At 38.7% G+C, this 26,581-nt stretch overlaps 1 protein-coding gene across 1 annotated transcript in view; it reads left to right on the forward strand.

The window, feature by feature from the left end:
- Positions 1–21,981, forward strand: part of NADSYN1 (NAD synthetase 1) — a 42,181-nt gene extending 20,200 nt beyond the window's left edge. Inside the window, exons 13-21 of the mRNA XM_026706540.2 lie at positions 1,976–2,078; positions 7,414–7,582; positions 10,538–10,673; positions 12,991–13,097; positions 14,450–14,581; positions 17,069–17,138; positions 18,106–18,234; positions 18,687–18,863; positions 21,671–21,981. Coding sequence (XP_026562325.2) covers positions 1,976–2,078; positions 7,414–7,582; positions 10,538–10,673; positions 12,991–13,097; positions 14,450–14,581; positions 17,069–17,138; positions 18,106–18,234; positions 18,687–18,863; positions 21,671–21,727 — 1,080 coding nt within the window. The 3' untranslated portion in view covers positions 21,728–21,981. The remainder of the gene's footprint in view (positions 1–1,975; positions 2,079–7,413; positions 7,583–10,537; positions 10,674–12,990; positions 13,098–14,449; positions 14,582–17,068; positions 17,139–18,105; positions 18,235–18,686; positions 18,864–21,670) is intronic.
- Positions 21,982–26,581: the final 4,600 nt, after the last annotated feature.

Consider the following 26,581-nt stretch of genomic DNA (forward strand, 5'->3'; position numbering starts at 1 on the left):
GTGGAATGTCTGGTCACGACTGTAATTCATTCCGTAACTTTGGTTGGAACCTGGTTTGGTAGTGACCGCAAGTGAGACTGTGCATGCGCCTACAAAAAAATTAGTGCAGAAAGGGAAATTGGCATGGAAAGGGAATCTGCCATGGCCATGTTTGATCGCTATCCGATTTTTGAATCGTGATCCAATTAAAAAATGTCAGGGTTTTTTTTTTTTGGTTGGAACCCGATTTGGTAGCGCTCAGAAGTGTTTGTGAACGGAGGTTCCACTGTATTTGGAAATTATGAGCATGCTATGCATACTTTCATAAATGGAGGTAACTCCAATTTATGAGAGTATTTATGCACTCTATACATGAAATGTAGCAAACTCCTTATGCCAGAACTCAACTTTATACTATACAGATGAACATGCTTTTAATTAAGTGATTATTACCCGGTGATAATCATCTGGAGATATCAAATGCCTTTGATATCTGTGTGAACTCCAATGTCAAGGTTTCGACCAACGAACCCAACCCAGCAAGCACTGATGAAACGATCCAATCTCTTAATGCAGGGTTGTCAAGCTCTTGGCCAGAAGGGGAAAAAACTCCTGATACATCACATGATGCTCCTATGATGGCATGAGTTTGACACCCCTGCAAAGCTTTATTGAGTACATCATTTCAGCACAGCACGTAAGCAAAAACCAGTTTTAGGGAATTCCCAGGCAATTCAGTATAATTAAAATATAGAATCTTCCCTCGCCCCATTAGTGTAGGTCTAATTAGGTGTCCAGATGTTTATGGGAAAGATCTAGTTTCTTGTTATTGTCTGGAATACACATTCCTTTCAAAAGTGAAAGTAGTTTGAAAACACTTTGAAGCTTGATATCTAAAGATAAATCTACAAAATAAACTGCTTTAGTTTGCTGCTTTTCTCTGAAGTTAGTAGTTTCTAATTGACTTGTTTTCTAATTAAAAGAATCTTTATAGAGAATGGAGACAGGAAACTTAGTAAGCTCCAAGGCTTAACGAGAAAGGCTTAATTTGGAAAAATGCTACAGTTGGTTAACTGTACTATTGCTGCCATAAGTTGGTATACAAATTTAATTGTGCTGATAATATATTTACAAAGTATATTTAGGCAGTGTGCGTTTGCCAGGACACTCATAATTTATATTTTGTGAGGTTATTTGTCATAATTCAGAAAGGCTGATAGGCTGGAAAGGGGAATATAAAACAATTCAAATACAAATTCTTCCATATTCTTATGTAATGGCTGTCCTTAATTGTCATTGCTAAGAGAGACAGCTCTGAAAAGAGAAGATCCAAATAGTAGACACAGAGAGTTCTTGACGTACAACAGTTCACTTAGTGACTTTGAAGTTACAGTGGCACTGAAAAAAGTGACTTATGGCCATTTTTCACACTTACGACCTTTGCAGCATCCCCATGGTCATGTGTTTCACATTTATGATGCTTGCAGTCTCCCAAGATCATGTGATCCCCTTTTGTGACCTTCTGACAAGCAAAGTCAATGGGGAAGCCAGCTTCACTTAACAACAGTGTTACTAATTTAACAACTGCTGTGATTCAGTTAACAAATATGGCAAAACTCACAACATGCAAAATGAAGCAAAACTCACTTAACAAATTTCTCAGTTCACAACATAAGTTTTGGGCTCAATTGTGGTCCTAACTTGAGGAATACCCGTAGTCTCAGACAAACTGATACAAAGAACCTTCTTGCCTTACCTTTACAGCTGCAGGATTTTAGACAATATTTTCTACATCTGTTTTCAAATAGATTAAAAATTGTAAATTACCGGTAACCTTCATTTTGAATGCTAATAATTATGGGCCATTCATGGATAATTATGGCTAGAAATAAGTAATGTTGAACTATAAAATGAACAGTTTGAAGATACAACTGAAGAATTGAATACATGGTTCCCAACAATGTCCTAATTTGGTTTCCTTATTGTAATTGTTAAGGGAGGATTTTTCTTGCCACTTAGTGGTGGTGTGGACAGTTCTGCTACAGCCTGCATTGTCTATTCCATGTGTCTTCAGATTTGTCATGCAGTAAAAAATGGAAGTAAGTGCACTTGAGCAGTATGGGTTACCAAAGGTTAGTTGTAGTTGTGTCAGTTTTCATATTTCTAGGAAACCCTTTCTATGTTTAATTTGTTCATTGATCATAAATTACATCATTGACATCGTTTGACATTAACCGTTTTAGAAATTGTACAAAATGAACTGAACCTTTTGCCTGGTTGGGTTGTGTTTGAAGAGATGATTCCACCAGACTGTCAATCATTTGGAAGCCTGCACTCACAAACAAAAAAATCTCCACTAGCTAGGCAAACACCTGGGCACAAACAGATCCCCCCTGATACCTCCAGCTCAAACACACCCCAACCAGGCACCCAGATGAAACCTAGCTTCCTAACAAATGATAGCCATCCATTTACTCGGAGCCAAGCTGCACAAAAGGCCTCCAATAAAGGAATACAATGTTGCCAGCCAATCAAGACACACAAAAAAAGCCACAAAACAGACAGAAGATATTAGAAACACCAATCAAGCAGAGCACAGCTAACTCCAAGACCAATAAACACAGACCAAGACTCCCAACCAATCAGGATGAAGAAAAAACCATTCTGGCACAGCAGTAGGATAGCCCCAGATTTAAAACTGAAACCACTGTAAAAGTCTGACTCATAGACGAACACAATACAGAAGCCTGATGATGGCAGATGAGATTCTGCCGAAACGTTGCTACAACTTTAAAAGCACAACTATAATGAAGTGGGAATATATCTGAACAAAGCTGAATGTGTGTGTGTGTGTGTGTGTGTGTGTGTGTGTGTGTGTGTAAGTTTTTGCGGGTACTTACATGTATGTTATTCAGCTTTGTTTGGGTATTTTCCCATGTCATTGTAGAAATTGGGAAAATACCCGAACAAAGCTGAATAACATACATACATACATATATATCTATATCTCTATCTACATGTATCTATATACATATACGTATAGGTATAGGTATATGTATATATAGATACATATATACATACATACAAACACATACATATATACACACATACACACACACATACACACACACACCATATTTTTCGGTGTATAAGATGCACTTCCCCCCCCAAAGTGGGTGGAAATGTCTTGCATCTTATACACCAAATATTGTCGAAGGAACGGGCCAAAAACAGGGTGCATGGAGGCCGAAAATAGGATGCAGAGGCTGAAGATGGGGCATGCGGGGTTGACAATAGGTGATGGCTATCTCTACAGACTGAAACAGTTGACAGTGGGGAGGCCAATCCAATCAATAATCAGCTGATTGTGTTCAATCAGGCTGTGCTGAAGCTGACCAGGCTGTTTGCTGTTTGCTGCAAGGAGGCAAATTGTTGGGAGGCAGAGGCAGATTTTTTTTCTTGTTTTTCTCCCCAAAATCTAGGTGCTTCTTATACTCCAGAGCATCTTATAGTGTGAATATGTATGTATGTATGTATGTATGTATGTATGAGATTTGCATAAAAATAAATCAACAGACTTTTGATAATCTAATCCATAGGATGCTTTATTAGGGAAGATACTGCAGTATTGGACCCCCAACTCCCAAACCAACCATATTTAGGAGGAAGTAGACGCTTCCATTTAGTAAATACAGCTTGTATAGGTTTATCAAATCATATGGTTACATAACACTTCCTGTTGTCCATGCATAGAAGTTATATGTTTTCATAAGAAAGTTCCAATATCTCATGGAAAACTCCCAACATTCTCATTATAGTTATATATCTTGTTTTTCTCCAAATGGTTACATAAGTGATCATTAATATACCTATAATGTCAAAATGTTCTTCTTATAAACGTAAGCCAGGAACAAATGGTTCCATAACCAGACAGAACACCAGCAAAGCAAGTTTCATAACTTTTCTGCTTCCACCCATCTAGTCAAATGATCAACAATATGCCACCCACAAACCCAAACTATCGATGACACATTTGATGACACATTTGTGATTTGGCCCCATGGACAAGAAAACCTAAACAATTTCCTAACACACTTAAACAGCACACACCCCAAAATCAAGTTCACCATGGAAACAGAAACAAACAGCTGCCATTCCTAGATGTACTAATCTACAAAAAAAACAGATAGCACACTAGGACAGTCCATATACCAGAAGAAAACACACACCAACCACTACCTCAATGCCCAATCCCACCACCACCCAGCACAGATAAACTCTGTGGCCAAAACACTAATTGCTAGAACCAAACGCCTGGCAGACAAGACACACATAAAGACTGAACTATGCACCCTGACTAAAGTACTGGCAGCCAACGGCTTCCATAAAAGCAAAATCACCGGCTTGATCCACAAAAACACACTGAGATATAATGGAGACCTAGAAGATGAACAGACCTATGGAACAGCTGTCCTGCCCTACATAAGAGGTGCTACAGACAAAATCAATAAGATACTACACAGCATCACATCAAGACTGCCTTCAAAACAGACAGAAAAATAGCAGCCATCCTTAGAAACCCCAAAGATAAAATTGACCTGGAAAACCAAGGCATATATGAAGTCCCCTGTGCATCATGCCCGGCCACATACATTGGACAGACCAATAGAAGAATAAGTACCCACCTGGATGAACACAAAAATGCAGTAAAAAAGCTGGACCACACTTCCTCAGTAGTCCAACACATGAAAGCCACAGGTCATAGCATCAACTTCAATGGCACCAAAACCCTAGCCACTATAGAAAACCCCAGCCACAGAATCATCAGAGAAGCCATATAGATTGAAAAAAGACCTGAAAGCATGAATAGAAGAGATGATTCCACCAGACTGTCAATTATTTGGAAGCCTGCACTCACAAACAAAAAAATCTCCACACCACTAGCTAGGCAAACACCTGGGCACAAACAGACTCCCCCTGATACCTCCAGCTCAAACACACCCCAACCAGGCACCCAGATGAAACCTAGCTTCCTAACAAATGATAGCCGTCCATTTACTCAGAGCCAAGCTGCACAAAAGGCCTCCAATAAAGGAACACAGTGTTGCCAGCCAATCAAGACACACACAAAAAGCCACAAAACAGACAGAAGATATTAGAAACTTCAATCAAGCAGAACACAGCTAACTCCAAGACCAATAAACACAGACCAAGACTCCCAACCAATCAGGATGAAGAAAAAAACCATTCTGGCACAGCAGTAGGATAGCCCCAAATTTAAAACTGAAACCACTGTAAAAGTCTGACTCACAGACGAACACAATACAGAAGCCTGATGATGGCAGATGAGATTCTGCCGAAATGTTGCTACAACTTTAAAAGCACAAGCTGAATACCATATGTATGTATGTATGTATGTATGTATGTAGGTCTAGGTGTGTTTGGGTCTTTTCCTGTGTAAGATTAAGAGTATCTTGATGACGTTTTGGCAAGGTCCCACTCGCCATCCTCAGGCTGGTGCTTTTGGCTTCGTGCCAGTGCAAGCAGTGTGTGATCAGAGCTGTTGTCTCTCTATAAATACTGGTGGTGGGGGCTGGTGTGCTGGTCTGGTTGGCTGTGCTGCTGCCTCTTGATTGGGGACGATACCTCATGAATAAACGGGACGATACCTCCCACCTACAGACATCTGGAAATTAGCCCTCACCAACAAACGAGTCCCAGCCACGAAAACCAACACCAGACCCAAAACAACATGGGACACCACCGCCAATCCCCCTCATCAGACCCAGGCCCAAACCCACCCTATAAATGAAGGACAACCACCATCCAGAAACCAGACCATGGCTGCTTCGCCAGCTGTTGCACTCCCCCACCCCAAAAACAAACAAGCTGACACATGCCAAGAACACAGACCCAAACCCCAAACTCTAAGCCAGACCAAAACCCAGAATGCTACGTCACAGCCACCCGCTCAGGATATCACATCAGAAAACTCAGGAAATTACACCACAAGAACTCAAGAAGTTTCAACATAGCAAACAACCCAGGAAATCACAGCACAAGACCAAGGATACCACAGCAATAAAACTCACAAGGTCACCACACAACCCATTACCCAAGCCGTTACAACAGAGGAGGCTAATGGAAAAGAGATCAAAACACAAACGACCCAGGAGATTAAAGCACAAGTTCCAGGATATCTCCACAACAAAACTCACAAGGCCATCACACAGCCCATTAGACCAATATCAACTCCATCAACCAATCAAGAAGCAGCAGCACAGCCAACCAGACCAGCACACCAGCCCCCCCCCCCACCAGTATTTCTAGAGAGACGGCAGCTCCGTTCACACACTGCTTGCACTGGCATGTAGCCGTAAGCACCAGCCTGAGGATGGGGAGTGGGACATCGCCGAAACGTCGCCAAGATACTCTTAATCTTACACGGGAAAAGACCTGAACACACCTAGACAGACAGACAGACAGACAGACATAAATACACACACACACACATACATACATAACAGAGGGAGAGAGGGAGGGAGCGGGGGGAAGAGAGACGGGGAGAGGGAGAGAAAGAGAGGGGGGGTAGCGATCACACTTTGCTCGTACAAGCATGAAGCCAAAAGCACTAGCCTGAAGATGGCGAGTGGGACCTCGTCGAAATGTCGCCTTGATACTCTCAATCTTATATGGGAAAAGACCCGAACACGCCAAAACCTGCAGATATATACAGAGAGAGAGAGAGAGAGAGAGAGAAGGAGAAGGAGGGGGGGAGGGAGGGTGGGAGGAGGGACAGGTAGCATGCATTCTCTTCAACCATGCTGTCATTGACTATTGGTTGCTGATAAAGCATTCAATATTAACATGTCTTATGTATTAGCTATCTGTTTTGTGATTCCTTATTCTCCCTACATCTAAATTATTTTTAATTTTATTAGGCTAATTTCATGTCAATAACATGCTACACTCTATAACTAAGTTCCGTAAAGTGCATTTTCTTACACAGTATAACATAATGGGTTCCATGTTGGACTAAAACTTGCATAGGAACACACTGTATCAGAATCAAAAACAAGTTTAACTCTTTCTTTTTGAAATAAAGAACTGTTTCTTAAACATTCTCTCACTCAAATTTAATATTATTGCACGCATGTCCTGATTTAGGTCTTTCACAAATCTGTAAATACATCAAACCACATTTCCGTTGTACTTATGACACTAACTTCTGCCACAATATGATTAAGTTAATTGTTCAGAATAGAAGTAAATGTATATACGCATTGATCTGTAAATTTAAACACTTAGTGTTGTTTAATACAGGGGTTTATTTTATGAATTGAAATAAATGGTTTTCAAGTTTGTATTCTAAATACAAATGTGAAAATAATGTTTTGTCACACTCCTTTTTCCTGCCTCCTTGTCTTTTTTCAGATCAGACAGTTTTGGATGACATTCGCAGAATTGTAAATGATGAAATGTATATACCAAAGGAAGCCCAGGAGCTGTGTGGCCGTCTTTTAACAACCTGCTATATGGCTAGTGAGAATTCGTCTCTGGATACATATGACAGAGCCAAGTCTTTGGCTGAAGAAATAGGCAGGTATAAAAATTAACATTGAGTAGTTAAACTATATTGTGTGTTTAAAAAGTATTCCAGCCCCAATCCAGTATGATACTGCTAGTAAAAATCCTCAAATGCAATATTGCACCTCTATCTTCCATCTATATATATAAAAGTGAAATACCACTCATGCTTTATCACAAAATCTCCAGAACTGTAAAGCCTACAAACTTGAAATTTGGCACGTATGTTCCTCTTGGCTTCTAGGTGCTCACTAAGAAAGGATTTTTCAAAATGACCATCATAGCATTAGTATTTTGTATATTATTATTAACACGCTCTGATGCTAAGGAGTTCTACTCTCCCCCACCCCTGAAAATAAATCTGTTCCAAATGCAAAACACAAGCAGAGGAGAGGAGTTTCAGTTTCAGTTTTAGTTTCACAGCACCAAGCAGCTTTAGTACAGAACAGTTCAGCTAAGCCATGCCCAGGCTCCTTACTTTCTCCTTCTTGCTCACACAGCAAATACTGTTTCACTTTCCAAACAGTCCTCAACTCTCTCACACACTGACAGGACACTAGCCAGATGACTACCGATGGATCCTGGTAGGCAGAGGCAGTATTTTTCCCCCCTTATTTTCCTCTCCAAAAACTAAGCCTGACCACATAGTTTCGTAGTGAAGCACGGGTATGGAGCTTGTTAAGGAATAAAATGTATCAGAGGTCACCATGAGCAGTATTTGAAAGAAGGGAACATGGTTTAAAAGTGTCAGTCTGCACTTCAGGTTTGGTGAGGGCTTTCTTGTAACTTAAAACATTTCCCTCATTAACCAATTCCATTTTCCCCCCTTTGGGGCATAAATAGTGCTGTTCAATATGTATTTATTTAAAAAAAGTCTTCCTGAGCGGCAGATCTTTCATATAAGAGGAGATGGAAAAGCATTTCTTGAGTATTCAGATAGATATATCATCATTCCATTTTGCTGTCACAAAAACTATGGCAGAAAAGAGTTTTGGCATGTTTGCTAGAGATGGGTAGGTATACTGATGATAGGATATCTTTAGGCTTTTCAGATAGCAAATTTGAGGTTGGTTGGCGACATGATCTTTCACAACATCCAGTGGTTTTAAAAAAAAGTTTTTCTGAACCAACCCAATTATGCTATAACTACTGAGCTTCTTTTAGTCCATTTCACCTGCTGTTTTTGTTCATGGCCTAAATTTAAGAGAGGGTTTCAAAATGAACCCCTATGAAATGTTGCTTGTCACATATGAGGCAGAAGGCTTTTTTTTCCAGATTAGAACAACCATGCATGTAATCCAAACTGCTTTTAATTACTACTCTCCTCATTCCTACTAATAAATTCTCTTTTTTTTTTTTGCCAGAGAGCAATCTTTCTCAGCCTAGTGCATACATTTCACAAACACATTTTCTATTTTACAGAAAAATGCAGTAGGCTAGCATTTGCCTGGTTAGAGATAGTATTAGCTTTAAAAACTGGGAGCCATATTTGTGAAATAAAACTCTCTTAAAAATGTGCATCTTCAAGTTAGCTGCTTGCTTCTTGACATTTACTTGGACAGGTCCCTGTAATATTTGTGGCAAGATTTCAGAAGTGCTTTACCATTGCTATTAATAGTCCTTCTAGGCCAGCGGTCGCCAACCGGTGGGCTGCAGCCCACTGGTGGACTGTGAGAAAATTTTGGTGGGCTGCAGAGAAATCTCACCCCCACAGTACCCCCCCCAAAGTAATTAATTCAGGCTGTGCAGAAACACAAGGCTGCGCCGCCCACGTGGCCCGCAGGAACCCTCCCCACCCACTCACTACTTACCCGGCAAACTTACCTGCTAAATTGCTATTTTTCCTTTTTCTGACCATCAAATGTTCTGCTGTGCCGGGAAATTTAGATTAGCTAAAAAGCAGGAAATGGTTGGACTTTTTTGCTTTCTAGCTAGTCTTTAGATCTTCAGCTCTGCTTTTAAGCACAGCTGAACCTTCCTTTAGGACTGAAGGTTCTATTATTCAATGCAGACTCATGGCAAGCAAATTTGAGAGACTGAGCTAGCTGATGGCAGATAGATAGATCACTGAATGATTCTGTGAGCAACTCAGTCTGCCTGCCTGCTTTGCCTGATTTTGGGTAAAAGTTGTTCTTTTTTTAAATAAAAAATTCAATATTTACATACGTGGTGTGTTGTGAGTTAATTTTGTGTGTTTGCTTGCTAGCAAATTTTATGAGTTTGCTTGCAACCAAATTTTATGTGACAGACTGAGCTAGCCGATGGCAGATAGATAGATCACTGAATGTTTCTGTGAGCAACTCAATCTGCCTGCCTGCTTTGCCTGATTTTGGGTAAAAGTTGCTCTTTTTTTATAAAAAATTCAATATTTATATCAATATTTATAAATCTTTATAATATTTACATACAAGCCATGCCCAGCCAGTCATGACCACCAAACCACACCCACAAATTAGGCCATGCCCACAGAACTGGTTACTGGTCCCTGGGATTTAAAATTATGAGTTTGGTGATCCCTGAGGTCCAAAAGGTTGGCGACCCCTGTTCTAGGCCAAGGTCATCCAGCTGGCTTTGTGTGTAATGCACAATGCTTAAGGGCAATAGCATTTAAACTTATATACTGCCCGCTAATGCTTTACAGGACTTTCTGGGTGGTTTCCAATGTTGAAGTGTGATTTGCATATTGCCCCAAATAATCCTGATCCTCATTTTACTGATTGTGGAAGGATGGAAGGCTGAGTCAAACTTGAGCCCTGTTAGGATCAAAATCTAGGCTGGGGGCTGAGTTTGCCTGTAATTTCTCACATTAACCACTGTGCTATCAGGGCACTTAAAAGATTGCATAATGCTTAAAAAAAGCATTATTGAGTTTCTGAATTAACACCTTTCCTTTATTAACCTGTTGTGCATGTTTTGTTTGTTATTAGTGCTAGTTTGGATTCAATTACAGAGGCAATATTTCTTTCTCCAGCTATCATATCAATGTAAATATAGATGGTGCAGTAAAAGCCATTTTGGGGATTTTCAGTACAGTGATGGGACGATCTCCTCAGTATCAAGTGCATGGAGGAAGCACAAGAGAAAATCTGGCTCTACAGAATGTGCAGGTAATATAATAAAGAAGAATATTTGTAGCTCAGAGTTGAAAACAGGGGTCCTTGGAGTTCTCTGAGCTTAGTTGTTTTCTTGCAGACATTTCATTACCCATCATTAACATCATCAGTGCTGTTATAGAGTTGGTTTGCTCTTTGTTTATATTCTAGCACCGTGGTGGCACGCAGAGCCCTCTCTGTGGGCACTTGTGCCATTGCCAGCTGCTCTTCTGGTTACTGGTGTGCACATGCATGCCGCCCAACTGGTCTTTGTGGGAGCCAGCGTGCTGGAAAATGGCCTGAAAACAGCCTGAAAAATGGCCTGAAAATGGCCCCCCAAAATGATAAAAACCAGGCCATTTGTTGAGCCATTTTCAGGCCATAAACAGCCTGGAAATTGGCCCCAGAACCTGCCAAAAAACAGGCATGCATGCACCGGCCAGCTAGTCTGTGGGTTTCTGGTGCTCCAACACACGCACATGCATGCACGTTCTGGTTTGGGCACTCAGTGTCGAAAAGGTTCACCATCAGTATTCTAGTGGCTTGCCTTGTCAGTATTAATGGGGGTTGTCTTAGAGCAGGGGTGCCAAACTGGCGGCCTGCAGGCTGGCTCTGTCATGCACAGGCCACACCCACCCCAGCTCTGCCAGGCAAAATCACACATCATCAACGTGATGTGGCAAGTTTGACACCCGTGTCTTAGAGGTTATTTGGTTGGTCTATTTACTGTTGGCTTGTTTGGCAGTTTCATGATTGAAGTATTGCTTATTTGATTATTTGTCTGCTGTTAAAGTTGCGTGGATAGTTATCCAAAAGTGCCTGACTAACCCTAACCCTAACCCTAACCGTAACCCTAACCCTAACCCTTACTCAACCCAATACAGCACCACGGACACAACTCCTAAAAAGGATAACACTACCATACATCAAAAATATCTCAGAAACCACCAACAGACTACTATAATTATACGGAATCAGCATGGCACACAAGCCAACTAAACACCTTCAAAACATCCTAAGCAAACCAAAAGATCTAGCAATCCCAGAAGAAAAAAACAGTCAATCTACTACATACGGTGTAATAACTGCAACAACCACTGTGTAGTACAAAGAGGCAGAAGACTGGCAGAACACATCCATGAACACCAACTAGCAGTCAGAAGACATGATGAAAACTCTTCAATTTCATAACATATGGAGAGACTTAACCATAGTTTCCATTTGGGAAACTGTGATCATCCTAGATGAAGCCAAGTCCAAAAATGCTAGAGAATTTCTAGAAGCCTGCCACTCTGACAACCATCAATATACACATAGACATAAACAATTTGTCTATAAATTACAAGAGACAGTCAACAAGCAAAAGCATCTCTCAACCTAAGCATCTCTCTACCAGCAATCAGCATCCAGATGAGCATAGATTAACTCCGAAATTAACATTAGACCAACAATCAAGGAAACACAATACCCCAATCATGAAACTGCCAAACAAGCCAACAGTAAAGGCTCAACCAAAGAACCTCTCAGACCACCCTTACCAACACTGACAAGGCAAGCCACTAGAATATAAACTGAGAGCAAAACCCACTGCTTACTAGCCTGATGATGTTACCTAGTTTGGGTAATGAAATGTCTGCAAGAAAACAACCAAGCTTGCTATATATTAGCGAGCTAGCTATATATTAAGATATCAGACTAAAAACCAGGAGACTGGTTAAGATATCAAGTTGGAAACTAGGAGACTATCAATTGTAGCCCTGCCTTAGGCATGAAACTGGGTTAAGTGACTTAGGCTAGTCATTTTCACTCAGGCAGCCTCAACATTTCATACATTTTGTCATAGTAATTATGCATATAGGGAAATCACCTAGTTTATATATTTTTGTTTTGTTTCATTTCATGTAAATGTTTAACCGTCTATTTCATTGTTGCTTTATTTATCTAATTCAACTAGTCTGATTACTCACCTATACAATTTTTCCAGAATTAAAAGGGGATAGAAATGAAGGCAGGGTTCATTCAAAGGTTTGAAAAGGATTTTCCCTCCCTGGGACAGATGAGAAAGATGAAAGTACCTTGGATGCATAATCCATCTGGAGATGTCAAATAGCTTTCCTCTAACAGCAGTTTCAGTCTTCTTCTCTACCCAACTACTATAATTCCCCAGTTCTGTCTTTTCTTTCTCTTCTTATCTTGATCTTCTTATCTTGATTATCATCTTGATCTCCCTCTTACTCCTTTAATGCCTACTGTAGTTTGTGTACCCTTTCTATTGTATACCCTTTGAAAATTCCAGTTTTAGTAATTCCTAATCTCCATGTTTAAATTCTAGGCCAGAATAAGAATGGTAATCGGCTATCTATTTGCCCAGCTGTGTCTGTGGACTCGTGGATTGCCTGGTGGATTATTAGTGCTTGGAACAGCTAATGTGGATGAAAGGTGTTGATTTATTAAATATTTTTAATTGCTGGGAACAATAAAAAACATTGATCTGTTTGGCTTTGCATATCAAATGGTACGATTTCAAAAGGAAAAGCTGTTTAGCACTCTGAAATATTTCTCTGTAAAATGTTTGAGCAGTTTAGCTTTTCCAAAAAACATTGCAGAAGCTCCTTAGATGTTATATTCTAGCATTGAGCGTATGCATTTTTTGGAGGAGTCTTTTTTGCTGCTGCCCGTTGTTTTTATCAGTTTTGTTAACTTGGTTCAGTATTTCAGTTTGTAGGGAACATAATTCTAACTTCACAACTTTGTGTGTATGTATGGTTTTCAAGGTGAAATTGTTGACAAAATGTCAATTCTTAAAACATTTTGTATACATGTTTTATAGTTGTCAACAAAAAGAAATAGGGGGAGTTTCAAAGTGCAGGCAGCAGTGTGGAATTGAAAGTACATTCCATTCATATTTTCTTCAGAAACTGATTAGATGACTGAAGCTTCTGCTGCGCAAAAATCTAATTGGAGAGCATGATTGATGACTCTTGGCTATGGACATATTTCATTGGATGATACAGCCAGAGGGGTGAGGGGAAAAGCAGGCTCAAGGGTGACAGTAAATTACATATCTCAGAGTCAGCTACAGCCAGGCTAATGCTAGCATGTTAACTTCTAATAAATCCTTTCAAGTTTTGGGAGTGTGGTCCAGGCTCATGATTTAATTGGAGTAACTTCCGGAATCCTGACACAAATGCTAAGATGAAAATTAAATGTGTCTGCTAGTGATTACGAATCACTCCTAGAACAAATCCAGGCCTGCTTCCCAGAGCTAGCTCTGGTATGTGACTGAATCACTTTGAAAATGGTGAGATTCTTCTCATGTTTTCTGTAAAGTAACTAAGTACCTGTTAGATATTCTTTCTATGTAAATTTCAAAGAGAAAGAAAATGCTCACCATATAGAGAAGGAAGATAACTGGACATGTTAACTCTGGAAGTCTTTTCTCAACACTAACATAAATTATACTAAAAAGCGGTCTGAAAAATAGTAACATTACATAAATTATAATTGACAGTTAAAACGCTTACTGTGGATTATTTTATTGACTGGATATATTTCTGAATGACCTTCCCTCCCTCCGATTCATTCATACATACTCAGGCTGTAATGGGAGGATAGAGAACAACTAAACTTCATCCCACTTAATAGAAGCGTTATATCAGGTCTTCCTTTCTCAGTCTGCAGACTGTTTCTCAGAATTATTGGAGAAATGTATACAATTATAATTACACAACAACTTTGGGGAATGTTGGATATTGTCTTTAGAAAATAAATTTAAAATATTTCCTTCTTAGCCTTCGAGGATATTTTACAAAATATGACTGTTCCAGTGGTGACATCAACCCTATTGGTGGAATTAGCAAAACAGATTTGAAATGCTTTATGCAATATTGCATTGAGAATTTTCAGCTAACATCCCTCAAAAGGTAAGTAGAGAAATAATGAAGCTTATTCCAGTCTGTTCCAGTATAGAATGATCTAGAATCTTGATGCTTTCTTTCCCATTGATTTTCCTAGGATTACTGAATGCTTCAGAATTTGATTTTAGCTCAGACTTGATAGAATTGCAACTAAATTCTGAATATGAATAATTAATAGTTCCTTTAAAGTATGGTTATATCAAGTACAGTTTTGCTGGCTAATAAGAAAGCTTTTTCATAATGACTTTCTTAACATTGGACGATTTTGTTAATACAAAGCAGTTAATACAAAGTTTTATGTAATAGTCTTGCACCCTTTCATTCTTCAACACAGTGACTAAATTAGTAGACCAGCAAAATACTGTGGACATAATATATTTAGATTTCAGCAAGGCATTCGACAAAGTAGACCACAACCTACTTCTTAGTAAGCTAGAAAAAAGTGGAATAGATAGCACCACCACCAGATGGACTCGCAACTGGCTGGCAAGCTGTACTCAATGAGTAGTCCTTAATGGATCTAAGTCTACATGGAGGGAAGTAAGCAGTGGGGTGCCACAAGGTTCCGTCTTAGGCCCAGTACTCTTCAATATCTTCATTAACGACTTAGATGAGGGAATAGAAGGGGAACTTACCAAATTTGCAAATGATACTAAGCCGGCAGGAATAGCTAACACCCAAGAAGATAGGCTCAAGATCCAGATGGATCTTGACAGACTAGAACACTGGGCCATATCTAACAAAATGAAATTCAGTGTAGAGAAAAGTAAAGTCCTACCCTTCAGCAAGAAAAACCAAAAGTACACATATAGACTGGGGGAAACCAGGCTCAATAGCAGTAACTGTGAGAGGGATCTTGGAGTCTTAGTGGACAACCAGCTGAATATGAGCCCGCAGTGTGCAGCAGCAGCCAAAAATGCTAATGCAATCCTAAGTTATATTAACAGAGGGATACAATCAAGATCAAGGGAAGTACTAATACCACTCTATAAAGCCTTAGTAAGACCACACCTAGAGTACTGCATCCAATTTTGGTCACCACGTTATAAAAAAGATGTTGAAATTCTAGAAAAAGTACTGAGAAGAGCAACCAGGATGATTAGGGACTGGAGACTAAGGCATATGAAGAACAGTTACAGGAACTGGGCTTGGCTAGTCTAGTGAAAAGAAGGACCAGGGAAGACATGATAGCAGTCTGCCAATATTTGAGGGGCTGTCACAGGGAGGAAGGAGTCAAGTTCTTTTCTAAAGCGCCTGTAAGCCAGACAAGGAATAATGAATGGAAACTGAACAAGGAGAGATTTAATCTGGAAATAAGGAGAAACTTTCTGACAGAACAATCAACCAATGGAACAGCTTGCCCTTGGAAGTTGTGGGAGCACCATCACTTAAGACTTTCAAGAGGAGATTGCCATTTGTCAGAAATGGTGTAGGGTCTCCCACTTGGGTGGGGGGTTGGACTAAATGACCTACAAGGTCCCTTCCAACTCTGATTATCCTAGTCAGGTTGATTGTTTCCTGATACCACTGTGCAGGCCACTTTCTTTCTATAAGTAGTAAGATTTTAGATAATTGTCTTGCTGAAATATCGAGCCTCTTTTCAGCTTCATGTTCTTTACTGCCTGGAACATGAGTTCTGGGATATGTTGATATTTAACTAAATCCATTCCTCCTACTATCCACACAGTTTTTCAAATGCCATTGTTTACGCCCAACTCCAAATGATCACAGAGCCATTTTCAGGCTTCATGTTTGGTGGAAAGGTGATCTTTTCTTGAAACATTTCACCTTTCCCCCCGCATCCCTCCCTCTAAAAGTATATTCTATAGATTTGTCTAATAGTTTCAGTTCATGAACTAATCAATTCCATTGTATTTTGCTCAAAATAGTTCAGGCTTATCAATGTTTTCTTTTGCATACCTTAGGATTTCATGATGAAGTCAGGGAAAAGTCTCTGTATAAGAAGCAGTTGTGTTCAATGGATAAATGCTGAATATTAGGTAAACTTTTTTTAGTTTTTGCAGGGATTTGTGAATTTTCTTGGCATATCTGACAAGTTTGGGGCAATGTTCCACAACCAGCGGAGAAAAAAAATGAAAAAATGAATCCAAAATAAGTTGGATATTTCAGCAAAACAACAGTCCAGAATATTACCTTTTAATCTACCATGAAGTATTTTCAAGTAAGAAAGATAAAGATTTTGGAACAGTGCTCATAAGTCCTCAAACTCTTGCTAAAGATCATCTTTTACTGACTTAGGAATTCAATGAAACGTACAGTTTGACCAAGAGTGCCCACATTTGTGCATTCATCTCTGTGTAGTCAGGCAACGTTGTGGTTGTACTTGAATAGAAATGTAACATGAGACAGACAAATGATGTGGCCCTGCTTAACAATTGCTTTGGTTCAGATGAAACATGTTCATGGTAATCTATAGTAAGATATAGTAATCTATTACTATAATTTGATTCATTTCATTTTACTTGTACACAGTATTATATCAGCACCCCCAACAGCGGAGTTGGAGCCCCTACAGAAAGGAAATGTTACGCAAATGGATGAGGTAAAAGTGCAGTGACTACTACCATCTTGTAAGCGCGTATTTTCAATTTGTAGCATCTTGTTCATGCAGTCTCTTCATCTTCATCAAAATTCAAGAAAATCTGACTTTTGTGATTTAGGCATCATATGGAACTCAGTTTTCATTAGCCAATTGTGTATTTTTCCTATTAAGATATTTCTGCTGCAGACTTGCATGTCTTCTGTAATTGTACAGGTAGCCCTTGACTTATACTCAATTGAGCCCAAAATTTCTGTTGCTAAGTGAGACATTTGTTAAGTGAGTTTTGCCCCATTCTACGACGTTTCTTGCCACAGATGTTAAGTAAATCTGGCTTCCCCATTGACTTAGATTGAACATTGTAAAAGGGGATCAAAGGACCCTGCGACGCTGAAACCATTATAAATATGAGACAGTTGCCAAGTCTCTGAATTTTGATCACATGACCATGGGGATTCTCGATGGTCAGGTGAAAAACAGTAGTAAGTCACTTTTTTCAGTGCTGTTGTAACTTCAAACAGTCACTAAATGAACTATTGTAAATCGAGGACTAGATGTATAAGTTACAATGGGCATATAAAGGCTGTTGAAGAACCTAGAATCTAGATTGCCAAAGATCTACCAGAGCTTCACTATTCCTAATTAGCCAGATACTTTCTAGTAACACCCCCTTTCACAAAAAATAAGGAATTTTATTGATAGTAGTTAGAAATCTGCACACACCAGACCACTCCAAAACTGCTTCTGAATTATAATGAATGACAGTAAGACAGAGTTGCAGGGTTTAATATAATGAAGTGATATGATTATTGCATTGTATTTTAATCAAGTAAAATATTTTCCCCACATTCAGAGAAATTTAGATTAACTATAGTTCCAATTCAATGATGGGTGGCTCTTGAATGTATGATTTTTATATTCATCTGGTTTCTCTTTTTCTTTTCTTTTTGCGCTGCATATGAAATGTTAGGTAGACATGGGTATGACGTATGCCGAACTCTCAGTCTATGGTAAACTAAGGAAGATAGCTAAGGCCGGACCTTATACCATGTTCTGTAAAGTGGTCACAATGTGGAAAGAGATATGTTCTCCAAGAGAGGTAAACAATGAATTTCCCTGATGCATCTACACAAGCAGCACTAAGCCATGGTATGATTATACACTGGAAAGGTCAAAATAGAAATTTGAATTTGGCAAATCATGACTTGATGATAATAGTTTTCCGGTTATGACTGCTTCAATTATTGACTATTCTTAATCAGCAAGTGCTACAGTTTCGTTCAGGAGAATTCCAGGGTTCAATGTGTGTCTTGGGGAAGCTGCCCAGCACATCTCACCTAACTGCAGCTTTGGTGGCACCCCATTTTGGCTTCAGCACTCCTGTTGATAATGCCGAAAGCAATCAGTAAGATTGGCCATGGTTAAATGTAGGATTGCAACCGTTGAATCTTAGTTATAGACTAATTCTATATTATGTTTCTACTGAGTGATGGTGGGTATTGATTTTTTGGTTTTTTTTGAGTTTCTGAAATACTACATTTTGTTCACCAGGTGGCATCAAAAGTTAAGCATTTCTTTCAAATGTATTCAATCAACCGACATAAAATGACTACCCTTACTCCAGCCTATCATGCTGCCAACTACAGTCCTGATGACAATCGCTTTGATCTGAGACCTTTCCTTTACAATTCTGCTTGGTCCTGGCAGTTCAGGTGTATAGATGAACAAGTAAGGATTAATCTTTTTATGTTTTGTGCCATCTGTGTTTAGAGGTGTATGCAGGCATAGGATTTAACGTTTTAGCTGACTGCTTGAATTTAAAGCCTTTCATCTGGTTGAGGCTGGGTTGGGTGGACAATTTGTGATCTGTGGGTACTCTCAAACATCATAGTTGAGCTAGTTGAATCTAGCTTCCTATGCACATATAGTTAGCAGTATAATATTTAATACTATTTAGGCTCTGATTTGATATTTATATAGAATATAATATAATTCTTTGTTGGTCAAGTGTGATTGGACACACAAGAAATTATCTTTGGTGCATAAGGTCTCAGTGTACTTACAAGCAACAAGTGATGAATCATGATCATAATCATAAAAGACAATCATCATAAATCATAAGATATAACCTCGGTGATTGTCATAGGATACTAAATAAGTAAACAACACAAATCAAAATAGGATACTAAATAAAGGCAATAAACATAAATCATGACATACAAACAACAAAGTTATAGTCATAAGAAGCTAAGGTAATAGGAAAGATGAAAACATGACAAGGATAATAGAGGTGGTTTGACATCCTAATGCATAGGCAGTGTTGTGGGAATTAATTGTTTGCAGAGTGATGGCATGGGGTAAAAAACTGTCTTTCTGTGTGGTTGTTTTGTTGTGCAGTGCCTTATAGTGTCATCTTGAGGGAAGAAGTTGAAACAATTTATGTCCAGGATATGAGGGGTCTGTAGATATTTTCACAGCCGTCTTTGTAGCTATTATTTTTTATTTTGCAAAGCCTTCTTTGTAGCTATAGTACTGTAGCTTTACAATTGTAGCTTTAACAGGATAAACTTTTTTTCAAAGTAAGCTTCTGAACAATGAGAATATGCTTTGTGATGGCAGATGAAGTTGTGCCTGCTGAAGCTTAGGATTCTCTCACAGTGATCATTCATGCATAGATTATTGCTTCTATACTTTTCATAGTATATTTTTTCATACTTGAATAAATGAAAGTTCACCTCAGCCAAGATAAAATATTAAACTTTTTGTATTTTCAAATGCCTGGGCAAATTTGAAGTGATTTATTTTCCCCAGTGAAAGGGTAGGGCTGAAGTCCTGTTTGCATCATCACTTAGCTTTGAAGATGATGGAGACCATGGATATGATTTTATTTTAATCATGGAGGCATCAGATGTGGAAAAATCATGCATCCCTGGTCATGTGGCTTTCATTCATACTAGCAATAGCATAATGTCAACAAATATTTGTTTGCTGGACAGCAGAATATTAGCACCTCTGCATATTCTACGCAGTAAATGCTAATTCTCTTATATACTTATATACCACTTTATCGTGCTTTATAGCCCTCTCTAACTGTTCTGATCCATGCCCTTTCCCAACAAATCGAACACAATCCAAAAGGAACAGAAACCTTGTAATGCTTTTACAAAATAATTAGCTGTGATAAGCACAAGACTTGCCAAACTGTGCAAGACTTGCCAAAAGATAACAGACAAGAAATAATTTGCAATACAAGAATCTTCAAATACAAATTCAGGATACTGGAATGTCTACGAGGCTGGAGTTTCAAAACGTCTTTTCCTTCCGTAAAGTACATTGGTTTCACAGCTAGCTTTTATCTTCTTGAAGGAGGGGCCATTACCTTGCAGCCTTACTCCAGAGTCGCCTGTGCTGTTGTAACTGCTCTTTTCTATGAGAAATTCTGTGCGCACATGCACTTGGCACAGGCTCCTCGGGAACGTCCTTATCACTGCTGCCAGCCCCCACAATCTCTGAAGGCAGCAGTCCACTCCCTAATAATCTTGGCCCTTCATCTGAGTCCTCGCTCTCCTCAGCCGTCCACACCTGCTGCTGGCTAACTACAACACTAAGTGGTTTACAGAGTCAACATATTGCCCCCCAACAGGTTGGGTCCTCATTTTACCCACCTTGGAAGGATGGAACGCTGAGTCAACCTTAAGCCTGGTGGGATTTTAAGTGCCAAATTGCAGGCAGCTGGCTGCAGAAGTAGCTTGCAGTACTTCACTCTAACCACTGCACCACAGAGGCTCATTATGGTCTGGGTGCTTAGATCATTACAACATCGCAGCATCCGGCGGTCACAGGATTTGCGACCTCCTTTGCCAGCTTCCAACAAACAAAATCAATGGGGAAGCCAGCATGAAGCCAGAAATGGTGACGATGTTATGCTGCACTTAACAACTCTGATTCCCTTTATGATGGTAACCAGAAGTGCTGGAACTTCTGTTGCTAAATGGCATGGTAATGTGATGACATGCTTTAAAACTGCATTGCTTAGCAATGGAAGTCCCACTTGCCACTGTTAATCAAGGACCACTAGTATTTCTAACAAGGGAGAGGTGAGATGTACTATAGAAACACTGGTTTTCTACATATTGTATCACACAATGGCCTGATATTAAGTCTGAATCTTTTGTTAATTATTTTGATATGTTATTGTGATAATTATTTAATGATGCATATGTTTTTTTTCTTGGAAGCTGAGTTTTACTATGACTTTAGATTAATACCTATTGTGAAATGTTTCCTTCTCATTTTTGTTAGAACCTAAACTATACATGTAGTACACAAATGTGTGTTTAAGTATTCCCAACAGGTTCTGCTGCTTGTCAAAGCAAGGCGCAATTTGGAACAGAGAAGAGTTAAGCACTTGTTGAAATTAGTCCATCACAATTCACTTTTGCTTAGAAAACAGCTGTAGTGATGGGATTCTGATAAAAATGTGCATGTAATATGGTGTTTTACTTAAAAAGATAACTGTGCTTTCTACTTTACAGGTTTCTAAATTAGAAGCTAAGCAAGCAATGGACTTGAAACTTCAGATCAAAGATTGAATTTGATTTCTCTGTCTTGCTGCTTCAAATGGATGATTTTTGCAGAATCATCTGTAAAATTGAATAATACAATCAAAGAATGAAGATTATTTAAATATTAATAGTGTTTGTCCTTTTAAGATAATCACTGCAAACAATGCAATTGTTACAATTTTAAAATCAAAGCTGTTAATCTAGAACATTTTGAATAACCTTAATGTATTTGTCTCAAATTGTGATTTTTAGAAACTATATTCATTAAAATCTAAAGATAAGCTGTTTTCTTGTCAGAAATTTTCTAAAATATATAAGCCAACGAAGTTCAACTGTACTTCATATTGGTTATATACGATGTGTTACATCAGGATTCTTGCAATTACAAAGTGAGGAGTTTCCTTTGCTATTTTCTTTATGTATTTCTCAAATTGCCTGATAGTTAAGAGCAAATCTTAGAAGTATCAGAGAGAGAGGAAAATCCAATCTTGTCTGCATAGCCAGATAAATTCAGTACATGGACAGCCTTGTAAGCCAGTTGGTTAGATAATATAGCAATAGCACATAGACTTATATACCGCTTTTCAGTGCTTTATGGCCCTCTCAAAGCGGTTTACAATCAGCATATTGCCCCCAACAATTTGGGTCCTCATTTTACCCACCTTGGAAGGATGGAAGGCTGAGTCAATCTTGAGCCTGATGGGATTCAATCTGCCAAATTGCAGTAGGAGTAGCTTGCAGTACTGTACTCTCTAACCACTGCTCCACTGAGGCTCTATTTTGTCATAATATGTTGTCAGCTGTCCCACAACTTTCATTTGGATATGTTCCTAGTTGAATGAGTATAAACCAATGTTTTAATAGGTAAACACAATTATAGAGACAACACACAGGAGTTTGTCACACATGGTCAACTGATGAAAATGTAGTTGGTTTATGTACTCAAAAGTAGGTCCCACTGGGACATACTACTTGAAAAATATGCATTGGGTTGGCGCCTAAATTATATACATTGATTCTGTTGCTCTGTTGCAGGGTTCGCCAACCTTTTGCACCTCAGAGACCACCAAACTCATAATTTTAAATCCTGTGGACCAGAGACCTTGGGAAAATCCCCCAAAAATTCTGCAGGAAAATTCCCCACCCTGTTTTCCTATCAATTGATCATTCTTTATTTGGGATTGCAGGATACTGTCTCCATGTCTGTTCTCAGGGGGAGAGAGGGAGAGAGAGACTTTTGACTTCATGCAAGGAAAGCAGCAGAAGTCTTTTTTTCTCTCCCCCAAACTGCTAGAAATGAATCTTTGTAAGACTTGTCGCACTGGAGCAGGATGCCTTGCAGGATCCCAAAGACTCATTTCTGGCAGAGTTTGGGGAAGAGAAAGAAAGACTTTTGCTGCTTTTCTTGCATGTAGCCAAAAACAGAAGAAGCCGAAAGAAGCAGCCCGGTGGCCAGGCGAGGCGCGTGGGCTAAATGGGGCAACTTCCCCCCTCCCCCCTTCTCCCCCACTACCTCATGTTCGCAATGCAAATGATGCAAGCCTTGTGTTCCCACAGGCCATGTGGGTGGTGCAGCCTTGTGTTCCCCTGCAGCTTGGATTAATTGCTGTGGGGGTGACATTTCTCTGCAGACCACCAAAATTTTCTCATGGACCACCAGTGGTCCCCGGCCCACTGGTTGGCAACCACTGCTCTGGTGGGAATTTTAAGAACATGATTACAAGTAGTCCTTGACTTACAACAGTTCATTTAGCGTCCGTTCAAAATTACAAGACTGAAAAAAGTTACTATGCAGCATCTTCATGGTCACGTTATTAAAATTCACGTGCTTGGCAACTGTCTCGTATTTATGACGATTGCAGTGTCCCAGGGTCACGTGATCTCCATATACAACCCTCTGACAAGCAAAGTCAAAGGGGAAGCCAGATTTACTTAACCATGTATTACCAACTTAACTGCTGTGATTCACTTAACTGCGGCAAGAAAGGTTGTAAAATGGGGCAAAGTTCTCTTAACAAATGTCTCGCTTAGCAACATCGATTTTGGGCTCAATTGTGGTCGTAAATCGAGCACTACCTATATTTGGTGAGTCAGAAGTTTTAGATATTAGAACAATTAATATGACGCAACACCAGTCCTAGCAATTCAACTTTTTGTGTGATGTGAAAAAAATATTTGCTTCTCTAATGAACAGGCTGCATATAGTTTTTTTCTTTTAACGTGAAGCAAAATCGGAAAAAGTCATTAACACTGGTCAATATGAAAATGGCTCCCTGCCACTTTATGGTGCAGTAAATTGTCTTTTTAGTGAATATAACTGGCTCTTCTACAATCTTATGTACATAAGATTGACAGTTCTCATTTGGACAGCAGATTAGAGGTCATAGAAGGAGTCATAGTAGGAAAAACATATTTAAATGCAAATATAATCTTGTTTACATCAGAGCAATCAGGAATTTCTGGATTCTGTTTTTAGCATTGGCTATGATAAGCTATGTGATAGCTAATAATCAAGTTCTTAGGTTTGGTGGATAACTTTTTAAAATAAAATTCTGGGAGATTGCTATCTGCTACTGTGTTAGGTTGTGGCAAAATGTCGGTAACCACAACATTTTTAATCTGATTGATTTTTGAAAGATGTTGCTCTATTTAGTGAACCATCTGGTAGCTTAGTTTAGTCCCTAGAGATTTCTCTATCCGCCAGGAGAGCATCTGATCAGTTAATACCCACACTTGCTGTTCTCTCTGTGTTAACTCCCACTGCCTGATTTAGCCATGAAAATCAACAGCTTGGGTATATTATGGTCATGCCTTATGCTGCTGACACTAGTTGCAAGCCAATAACATCGAATTATTATTTAAAATATGTATACTGTATGATAGGTCATGCTACTCATTCCTGAGGCAGCTTAGACATTAAAAATAGATATAATAGATACTAGTATTAAAACAAACATGTAAAATACAAAACATATAGCACTTTAAATTTTCTTTCGTATTTTAAGGTACAAGTATGGTTTTGCTGGTTTGATAATGAGATCAAAAGTACATTTTTTTTTTATTCATATCTATTCATACAGAAATTGCCTTGTGTTTTCTGTATGTGTTGGTCATAGACTTTCATAACTTTTAAGTTGTGCTAAAAAGATACTACTTCATAAATATTTGAGGGGGTGTTCTTCCTCTTATGAGTTTTGTTGATTTGATTTCACTTGAAAATTATTAATTCTACAATAGTGTAATCCTATGCTGGTAGAGGTGACTTTTACTAACGTAGAGATCTTTGGTGGCATACATCTTCATGCTATTTATCAAAGCTTTGACATGTATTGATTAACCTGAGTATGAATGAACACATCATCTACAATTTAGTTAACTGGTTAAGTTCAGTTATCACGGCAGCAATTTTGAGAATGCTCATGACATTCTTCCAAAATTCCAAGACTGTCCATTGACCAAAAATTATGGCACTATGACAGAGATGTTGTGCAATGTTGAGCATGAACAGTATCACAAGTGTACAGATTAAGAAATAAACTATTTGGAAAAAATCTAAAAATATCAGCTGCAATTGATATTTTGTTTCTACTACATTTCACTAAATTGCTATATAATAATTGTCCAAAAGTAGCTGGTAAACCCAATTCTCTGTATGTCTATATAGAAAGACCCACTATGTTCATTGTTATTTCTTAGTAGGTAAATAGAAGATTGCAGCCTAAGCACAAGATAATATAAACTGTTCTCAGGTCTGCTGATTTTTATGATGCAAGCTTATGGGCATATGACACATTGCAAAAGACCTTCAGGAATTTTGGATAGAAATCATAAAAATGAGGTTTCCCTAAATCAATATGGTAAATCACCCAATAGTTATGTGGACAGACATAAGTATGTTCACCTCTTACCTTGATTCTAATTATTTTCAAAGAAAAGAGTTTAGTTAGCACATTTCTGCATATTCACTTGATTACCTTTCATTTTGCTTCTTTTGAATACTGAGCACTTAAAACCTGATCCTTCAGCCAGTTCGTTTGTTTTTTTAAGAACATTAGCTTTGGAGTTCCTGCAATGACTCCAAAACAATGTTTGAAATGGGATTTGTCAGTAGAGTATTTGGGAAAAAAAGAAAAGTAACAAAGATCACTTTGCTTCTCATGACAATCGGGTTCCTAAATGGATTGGAGAATCTTCATTGATGCTTCTAGATTTAGTCTTGCATTGTGTAATAATTTTGTCTCATCTATCCATGATAGAAAGCACAATGATATCCCTATTTCGGATTTTCCCTAGTTTTTCCTAGGGAAAATACAAAACTGAAGAGCTGCACAATTTTTTTTGGCTGGCAGCTCTTAAAGAGAGGGGGAACTAGCCTGAATCTGTAACGTTTGCATAATATGATTAGTCATGGTGAATCATGGTTTACTCAACTCAGTTTTCTGGTTTTGTATAATAGGTCAAATCATAAACTGATCACATTGGGTGAGTCTACATAATACAAAGCTAAAATGTAGTTAGTCTATAGTGTAAGGTGCCACGTATACCTATGCCCATGTTTGTGTGTACTTGCACAATTATTCTAATACAGCCATGATTGTTTCTTCACTTGTGACTTCAAGATAAAGAGTGAACATTGATTTCTGTATATTAGATTTGTTGCTTGCTATTATTTTGTTCTAGAGAACTCTTTATCCTTTTTATCTGTCAAGATGATACCTACCAGCCTCAGTTCTCTCAGATAAAGCATCACCCCACTATTTACCAAAGGATTTTTCTTAAGCTAACAAATGTATAAGGATGTCCAAATCAAGACACACATAAATGACTTAGCCTTTAGCATTCTTTGCTGGTTTTGCTGTGAAAGACTAATCCAGCAGACTT

Source organism: Pseudonaja textilis, chromosome 1 (assembly GCF_049901715.1).
Source record: "Pseudonaja textilis isolate UNSWEBS1 chromosome 1, rPseTex1.2, whole genome shotgun sequence".
In the NCBI taxonomy this organism is placed as follows: Eukaryota; Metazoa; Chordata; class Lepidosauria; order Squamata; family Elapidae; genus Pseudonaja; species Pseudonaja textilis.